Source organism: Triticum aestivum, chromosome 3A, assembly GCF_018294505.1.
Source record: "Triticum aestivum cultivar Chinese Spring chromosome 3A, IWGSC CS RefSeq v2.1, whole genome shotgun sequence".
In the NCBI taxonomy this organism is placed as follows: domain Eukaryota; kingdom Viridiplantae; phylum Streptophyta; class Magnoliopsida; order Poales; family Poaceae; genus Triticum; species Triticum aestivum.
Window position 1 is genome coordinate 690,926,833 of NC_057800.1, and position 9,306 is coordinate 690,936,138.

The window sequence follows — 9,306 nt, forward strand, 5'->3', positions numbered from 1 at the left end:
AGCCAATGTGGGCATCCAGGTCCCGCTATTGGTTATTGACCGGAGATGTGTCTCAGTCATGTCTACATTATTCTCGAACCGTAGGGTCCGCACGCTTAACGTTACGATGACAGTTATTATGAGTTTATGCATTTTGATGTACCGAAGTTAGTTCGGAGTCCCGGATGTGATCACGGACATGACGAGGAGTCTTGAAATGGTCGAGACATAAAGATTGATATATTGGAAGCCTATATTTGGACATCGGAAGTGTTCCGGGTGAAATCGGGATTTTACCGGAGTACCGGGAGGTTACCGGAACCCCCCCGGGAGCCATATGGGCCTTAATGGGCTTTAGTGGAAAGGAGAAAGGGGCAGCCCAAGATGGCCGCGCGCCTCCCCCCTCCCCTAGTCCTATTAGGACTAGGAGAGGTGGCCGGCCCCCCTCTCTCTCTTTCCCCCTCGGGGAATCCTAGTCCAACTAGGATTGGGGGGGGGGGGGGCGTCCTACTCCCGGCAGGAGTAGGACTCCTCCTGCGCCCTCCTCCTGGCCGGCGGCCCCCTCCCCCTTGGCTCCTTTATATACGGAGGCAGGGGGCACCTCTAGACACACAAGTTGATCCACGTGATCGTTCCTTAGCCGTGTGCGGTGCCCCCTGCCACCATATTCCACCTCGGTCATATCGTTGTAGTGCTTAGGCGAAGCCCTGCGTCGGTAGAATATCAAGATCGTCACCACGCCGTCGTGCTGACGGAACTCCTCCCCGAAACTTTGCTGGATCGGAGCCCGGGGATCGTCATCGAGCTGTACGTGTGCTAAGAACTCGGAGGTGCCGGAGTAACGGTGCTTGGATCGGTCGAATCGAGAAGACGTACGACTACTTCCTCTACGTTGTGTCAACGCTTCCGCAGTCGGTCTGCGTGGGTACGTAGACAACACTCTCTCCTCTCGTTGCTATGCATCACCATGATCTTGCGTGTGCGTAGGAATTTTTTTTAAATTACTACGAAACCCAACAAACCGGACAGAGCTCCAAATCCTATTTTGGATGGAAAGCCATGAAAAAGATTCATTGACGGTGACGCCCAAGCTTTCCATACGGTCTTTGCTACTTGTGAAAAGCGTTGGGATTTCTCCGAAGAGGAAGGGTGAAGTAGTACAGTAGCAGAAAGTATTTTCCTCAGTAAAGAACCAAGGTTTATCGAATCAATAGGAGATTCACACAAACGACCTTTAGTAGTACCTACATACACAAGAGCAAATAATTGCACCCAACACGGGCAAGAGGATTGTCAATCCCCTTGTACTTGTTAATTGCAAAGATCAAATTTGAGAGTAGGAGATGTATAAATTGCAAAGTAAAATAAAAGTAAATAAATTGCAGCAAGGTATTTAAGGTTTTAGTAATGTAATTTGAATGGACCCGGGTGCCATAGCTTTCACTAGAGGCATCTCTCCCATAAGCATAATGATACGGTGGATGAACAAATTGGGCAATTGATAGAATAGTGCATAGTTATGATGTTATCTATGGCATCAGTACATAGAAATTATGTCCGTGACAAGTAGATCAACATCCATCTGCATATTAAGTTCATGACAAACAGAGTGCTTCTATGCTTGCCTCTCTACATATTAAGTTCATGACAAATAGTAATGTGTTAAGCATGAGATGACATAATGTAGACAAAATAAGACCAATCAATATGATTGAACCCGTCGTTTTGCCCTTAGTAGCAACAATACAAATACGTGCCTCGCTACTCCTCCTGTCACAGAGTGAGAACACCGCAGGATTGAACCTACTACTATGCACCACTTCCGCTGAAAATCTAATCATCAACTTGGTTAAAGAAAAGACATAGATCGGAAAGCATTATAGCTATAACAATCACAAATAATAAAGTTCAGAAATAATTCAATTACTTTCAATGAATAATTTGATCATAAATCCTTTATTTATCGGATCTCAACAAACACACAACACAAAAGGATTACATCGAATAGAACTCCGAAGAGAATATTGTATTAAAGATCATAGAGAGAGATAGAGAGAGAGAGAACATGAACTACTCACACATCATCGGAGAGGCAGTATAGTTGACGTAGGCCCTCCGTAATCGATTCCCCCTCTGAAGATACTGACGGAGGGCCTCCAAATGACATCGCGGAAGAACAGAGGCTTGCAACAGTGAAATAATTGTTTCGGGTCTCGTTCTGGTGGTTTCTTGATTTTAGGGAATTTATGGGCCTGAAATTAGGTCGGGGCACAAGCTCAGACGGTGCTCCCCTGGGGGGGGGGGCGTGTGAGCTTGTGCCACTATCGTGCGGCGTCTGGTCTCTTCACGAAGCCTCTAGGGTCCCTTCTGGTCCAGAAAAAATCACCGTAAAGTTTCATCATGTTTGGACTTCGTTTGGTATGGTTTTCTATGAAACAATAAAATAGGCAAAAATAGGAACCAACACTAGGCACTAGGTTAATAGGTTAGTTCCCAAAAATAATATAAAAAATTGCATATAAAGCATACAAGATTGATAATATAATAACATGAAACAATAAAAAATTATAGCTACGTTAGAGACGTATCAGTCTTGCACATGTTAGTGTGGGTGATAGTCAAGAAGTGCACCTTATAAGCGGACGACGCATAGTAGGTTCCGCCGATCGTGTGCTTCCACACTATGTTGTCCTCCACCTCCTCAGAAAGGTGAATCCCATGAATGGTTATCCACATAGTAATGAACTGGTGTAGATGGTCTGGGGTGAAGGCGGTCATCACAAGAAGTGTACTGAAATAGTAGCGCTCAAGAAAAAACAAGTCAATCATGAGCTGGTGTTCTTCGTGTTCTTGGTGTTCTTCTCCCACGCTGTATGTTCTACTTTATATCTTGTTATGTCCCAAGAACTCTCATCTCGGCCCACCAATGGTGCAGTCTTGCAAAAGAAAAAGGACATAACCGCCGTGAAGCATCCAAACAACATCATCATGAGCTGTTGAATAGAAGTGTAACATATAGTTCCAGTCAGAGAGTAAATACTGACATTTTCAGCTAGAACGAAGGCATCATGCAGCAGTATCCGGTTCCATTCCCCTCCCTTTGATACCATCACAATGATCTAAACGCAAAAAAAAGGCCAATATAAATGATACTCCCTCGATAAAGAAATATAAAAACGTTTAGATCACTCTTATATTTCTTTATAAAGGGAGTATCTTGTACCAAATAAGAAGAAATGTTCCGGACTAAATGTTTTGTTTGAAGAAATACGAAATAACACCCACCATGATGTGTGCTCGACAGTGGGAACCACCTGAACGTGACTACATGTAGATTAATAAACATTGCAGTTTCTTACTGGAATCACGAGATGGCGGCTCGACCTTCGTGATTAGGAATAGTATAGGCGATGTGGTTGGTTCATGAGAGGAAAGCTTCGTTATCTTCCAGATCTTATGCATGATGAGATAGAGGTGTGACTACATGTTATCCATGAATACCAGAGTTGGGTATATGACGAAAATGATCATTGAAATAGACGCTCAAGAATTAGCGAAAGTTGACACATTGACAAATCAAGGGCCTGTTTGGTTGGTGGCCTGGGTTACATGCCTGGCAAAAACCAGTGCCTGAAAGCAGCCTGAAAAATAGCTATTTTCTGCCTGATGAGGCATGCCTGAGAATGCATTGTTTGGATGGAGACCTTGTGCCTGAGTCTGACAAAAGCAAGTGAAGGACAAAACCGTTTACTAGTTTTGAATAGAAAAAGTCACATCAAGTACTATTTGCATGATTAGCGTTCTCAGGCTGCCATTTGCTCCGGCCAGGCGCTAGAAAAAGGAAGCCTGGCCCAGGCTAGTGAACCTGCCTGGTTTAAAAGCCAGGCTAATCAAATCGTGGTGTGTTCAGGCCAGGCAGCATCAGGCTTTTCCAGGGCAGCAAACAAACGCCCTTCAGGCACATCTCAGGCAGGCTCCAGGCCAGGCACTCAACGGCGAGGATGCGAACCAAACTGACCCCAAGACCTGACGCCTAGTGGTGTGCTGTTTCGGGAGCTCAAAGTTCATCTTGATTTATATTTTGTTATGCTTAAAATAAATTACTATCTTAAACTTTGTAATATACTGTTGTGGAATACCTTGTGGCATTCGGTGCCAAGATGAATGTCGAACTTTAAGCCGTATGGCCGGGCGGCAAAAATGCTACATCTACAGGACTTTACAGGAGTTTACAAGCTCCTTCCAAACTTCATAAACATCACCCCCCCTGATTTTTATGGGGTGGGGCCTCTCCCCAACTAACATCCAATCAAAAACCGCCAAGTAAAATCAATCATGTAAACTCATGTAGAAACCTATATGTGTAGCATTGTTGGATGGGCGGTGCTTTCTACCTTCGTCCGAGAATTGATAGCCAGTGATATTGCTGTGCGCTTGGTTTAATGGAATAGAGATTTTTAATTTCAAGAAAAAAGACCTTATTGGACAAGACATTTTTTTTAGGGTTTGTACAAGACATTGATGCTCGTGCCATGCTCAACATAATCGGTTTGACCCCTCAAAAAAAAAATCGGTTTGTTGGGGCGGAGTAATCATAATTTGTACGCTCTGGAAGTCTGGAACACACACACACACTGTGCTGCACCTGCTCCACGAAAGCCGAACAACTCGTCCCCCCTATCCCCTCGTCCGACGGCGCCGTGCCGGCGGCGCGATCGGAGGCCGGAGCTCCTCCCGTCCAGATCTCCGTCCCCCTCCTCCTCTCCGTCTCTTGGAGTGTGAACCCAACTACCCGAAGGCGCCCTTCCTCCGCCGCATTCCGATCTGATGGCCGGATCTCGCAACTGGGCGGATCTACCGGACGGGCCGACGGCGCTCATCGCCGACCGCGTCCTCGCCTACGACGTCGCCGACTACGTCCGTTTCCGCGCCGTGTGCCTCCCGTGGCGTCGATGCTCAGCGGACCCGCGCGCGCACGGCAGCCTCGACCGCCGGTTCCATCCCCGGCGGTGGGCGATGCTCCGGGAGGAGCTCGCGGCGCCCAACCGCCGCTCCTTCCTGAACACCTCCACCGGCGAGTGCGTCCAGGTGGACCTCCCGGAGCTCCATGACCACTGCGTGCTCGCCCTCACCTCCGAGGGCCTCCTCGTTCTGGTCCACCACAAGCCGCAGCGCAACACCGTCCGCCTGCTCAACCCGTTCACCGGCCACCTCACGGAACTCCCGCCGCTCACCACGCTGCTATCTCCACACGACCAGCACATGCGTATGGATCTGATTGGCCGTTTCAAAAGGGTGTTAGCAGCGTGGGGCTCCGGCGTTGCCAATGATGATTCGACAGTGGTGCTCTGCTTCAACACGCTCGACGTGCTTGGCATGGCCAAGCCCGGCGATGACCACTGGACGTTGTTAAAATGCCAATTTGGTTCGATGTTATCGCCCTTAATGCTGGCAGGCCGATTCTACTGCGTTAACTGGCACAATGGTGTCATGGTGCTGGAAACCAGCGGAGATCAGCCACCACGGCTGGAGATGGCCTCCGAGCTGAATTTGAGTGGCTCACTGATTGAGGGTAGTCTGCACCTGGTGAACAATTGTGGGGAGCTCATGCTGGTGCACCGTTGGAGCGGACCATTGTCATCGGTGAACAGATTGGGTTATTGGTACGATGCATATCGAGTGGATTTGGACAAGCGGACGCTATTCCCGGTCAACAGCTTGGGCGGCGCCACCGGGCGTGCGGTGTTCATGGGCATGCATTGCTCCCTATCGGTGTCCATACAGAATTTCCCTTCTGGCTCCATTACTGCTGACACCATCTACTTAGGCTTTGACGTTGCTGAAAGAGCGGGGTTTAAAGTTGGAGCATATCATCTCGCAGATGGAAGCATCGAAGGCACCGGCAGATATGAGGGTCGCTTGGTGCCACGGCCGCATACTCTTGTTGACTGTCTATGTTTAGCCAATACCGTCTGAGGAGCTATCCCATTTCCTTGATGTTTAGCGTGCATGGATGCGCAATATGTATCTGCACACTTTGTTGCTGAGTTTCGTTTCAAGGTGCACACATACAGATTTGTATGCATGTTATCAAGAGAAGAAGTGTGTTGCACTCTTTTACAGTAGTCCAAGTATTTGCCTAATCAGTTTGTGGCTTTGGCAAAAAGCAAAGCAACTTATTATTTCCTCAGTTGGAAAGCAGGCCTGTCTGCTTTCATGGCAGAAAGGTTGTTTTCGGCTGCGGTGACTTTGTGAGATCTTGGGAAGATGGTTAGTTCAAAAACAAACCTTTTATGCCCTTTACCATGGTTTATATGACATTTGTAAGCAAATAATTTTTCTGGTAAGTTACTCCTTCCCACCTTCTAACTGGACCTTGAGAAGATGCCTAACCTGGTCCTCATCACACACGCACCATGTAGTTATTTTGGCAGTATAGATTTGATATTAATACAGTTTGTGAAAATTTGTCGCCTCGGTGTTCTCTATGGTCATCAGGTTGGTGATCATTGTCACTTGACTTTGTTAGGTCAAACTTTACTACTCCCTCTGATCCATATTACTTGTCCCTCGAACGGATGTATATAGATGTATTTCAGTGCTACATACATACGTTTGAGCAACAAGTAATATCGATCAGAGGGAGTATGTTTATTTTAGTAAGGTTAGAAAAATATTTATGTAAATTCAGAACTTTCTTTGGACACCAGATCAAGTTGTTTTAGTATAGATTGAGCTAAGCTTGGCTATCAACTTTGTTATCATTATAGGAGCATTTTTGAGTCACTTTGCATGAATTTCCAGTTCCCAAGTTTAAGGATTTTGCCCACGCTTGAAATGCGCTTCACAATATTCAATGTTTAAGTCAATAAGATGCAAGGAAATGTGTGTTTTAATTATCTCGTTTGGAACTTAACTTCCCTGTTTAATTTTCTTCATGTTTGAGTTGCAGGTTTCTATCTGTGTTGTTAGTTCCCCAACCTAGTAGTTTGTGGAGCCAAGTATTTCTTGATAGCAAAGAGAAAGCAGGCAACGCTGGCTATTATAGGTGTTCAGGAGCACCACTTCTTCAGAAGCTGGATGGATTTAACATCGACAACCCTGGACTTCCTATGGATGGCTATATGACATTTTGTGGCTGGTCAGCAATATGTAAAATGTTCTGCTCTCCATTTTAAGGTAGTTTTGCTTACTTCACATCATTCCCTTCCCCTCCCAGAGATAAATATTCATGTTTGCTCCACATGGTATACTCTTCGTTTTGTATGGTGCTAGTTCTCCGTGGGCTTATATGACTTACTCAACTGCAAAACTGCGGAAGTTGTTGCCAATAAATCTTTGTGTAATGTCTAGCAGGGCCCGAGCTCTTGCATGATATGAATGTCTCACCATTTTCATCATCCAACACACAATCCCAAATTTTGGTTGCTGACAGCAGTCAGGCAATTTGTTAAAGGTTTCTGAAATTGAATTAAGCTTACCGCACTTGTATATTATTGTTTCTGTTATATATTCAGCCAGAAGAGAAATAGTCATGGGCAACAATATGTTACTGGGGATCCAAGTGGATCCATATCAAAAGAAATCTTCTTGACAAGACAATTGGCCAAAAGGTGTAACGGCAAACTGAATAAAGGCAAGGTGATGAAAGATGGATCATCATTAAACATAAGTTCCTTCCGTTATTTTTCCAGATTCAGGCAAAAAAATGTTAAATTGTCATATGTGCACTAGGATTTATACGAGTTTGAAAGGATTAGGAGGTTGATATACATGCAGATGCGGATGTGGTAGAAGCTTGAGGCTCAGATGAGGCTGTAATATTATGTCTTGATGAGTTTATGGTATGTTTATCCTTGTCCTTACCATCACATTGTTGTGTTAGTGTACATATAAGCAATTACTAGTACTCGCTCTTATATTTCTTTACAGAGGGAGTACATGATAATTATCGGATATTCTCATTCTCATAGTTCCAAATTTGAAAGCATACATGTTTGCTAAGGCATCCGAAAAACGATTTACAGGTAACTGACGCTACTTGACTGTTAGTAGCCCGCCTTCTTAATGAACTGAGATTGAATCCTTGGAAGCTCAGCTGTCAGTCCAAGAAATCGCTTATGAGAAGTGTTCTCCTTTTTTTTAGTAGTAGTAGCTTGAATGTTGGTTTTCTGGAAACCGTTGGCTAAGTAGAATATATCAATAAATGTGCGTCTGGCGAGTGAAACCTGATAGCTGCAAAGCTATGGTCGTATTTTGCATTTTTTTCCCCCTCTAGAATGCACATAAGCTATGCGTATCATATATAGAGAGAAGAAACGGTAGATTTCGCAAAAGAAGAAGAAGAAGAAGAAGAAGAAGAAGAAGAAACAGTAGAGTGCTCGGTGAAAACATGCAAATCTCCACAGAGAAGACCCGCCATATCAGCCAAGTCTTAATTTCCTCTAGCACCCTTTTTATCACCACAATGCTCAATGGCGTTGCCCTATTGAAGACGACGGCATTTCTGCTGTACTCCTTTCGTTCCATAATATAAGAGTGTATTTAACGAATATCCTATTCTGAGCCCAGGCTCAGCTGCACTCGGTGTACAATAAATTCAAAAATACTAGTAGAAAGATTTAATTTTTTTGTGGAGAAAGATGACTGAGTGTGATATGCGTGCCAAATTTCAAAAAGCATTTGAAAATTTGAGTAGCTCTACTTAAAAAAAATGGGTCCAAACAGTAAACTTGTTCTCAGACCCTAAATTAGTCTTTTTTTTTCTAAGAGCTACTCAGACATCCAAATGATCTGAAATTTGGCACAGACATCACGCACACTGTCATCTTTCTCCATAATTTTTTTGGAATATATTGAATTTATACAATCATTTTTTATTATACATTCATACTTTTCAAATTGGCGAACATTTTCTCAATGCCAGTCATATTTCAAATTCATGAACATGTTTTGAACTCGCAAACATTTTTATCTAATTCATGAAAATTTTCACATATGCGAATATTTGTCACTGAAATGAAATAATTTTCTATTAAAAAATGTGTTTTCAATGCACTAAATAAAGTATTCCTTTCAACAAACATTCCCATTTTATTTTTCTGTTTTCGTAGTACTACTTTTTCGCGCAGCGTGATAGAGACATAGCTCAAACAAACGGGGCGTCACTAAAGGAAAAAAAACTGCGTGTTAAGAAAAAAAGAAGAGAAAGGAAACATTGTGGAAGAAAGAAAAAAAAACGGAAAACCGTGAGGAAGAGGACTTCTCTCCTCGTACGGCAATGATGGGCTTCCACTATAGATGGGCCGAGCGACCAACCGCTAACGA

The 9,306-nt window shown here is 44.2% G+C and overlaps 1 protein-coding gene across 4 annotated transcripts; it reads left to right on the top strand.

Moving 5' to 3' along the window:
- Nucleotides 1-4,594: 4,594 nt before the first annotated feature.
- On the top strand, nucleotides 4,595-8,620 carry LOC123063259 (uncharacterized). Of its 4 annotated transcripts, none has more exons than XM_044486999.1 (3): nucleotides 4,595-6,249; nucleotides 6,932-7,620; nucleotides 7,714-8,620. In XM_044486999.1, the coding sequence occupies exon 1, from the start codon at nucleotides 4,807-4,809 to the stop codon at nucleotides 5,953-5,955; it is 1,149 nt and encodes a 382-aa protein (XP_044342934.1). In that variant the 5' UTR covers nucleotides 4,595-4,806; the 3' UTR covers nucleotides 5,956-6,249; nucleotides 6,932-7,620; nucleotides 7,714-8,620. The 4 variants fall into 4 exon arrangements, with proteins under 4 accessions (XP_044342934.1, XP_044342935.1, XP_044342933.1 ...); XM_044487000.1 differs by having other exon boundaries at nucleotides 6,932-7,158; nucleotides 7,497-8,620; XM_044486998.1 differs by having other exon boundaries at nucleotides 4,595-6,322; nucleotides 6,932-8,620.
- Nucleotides 8,621-9,306: the final 686 nt, after the last annotated feature.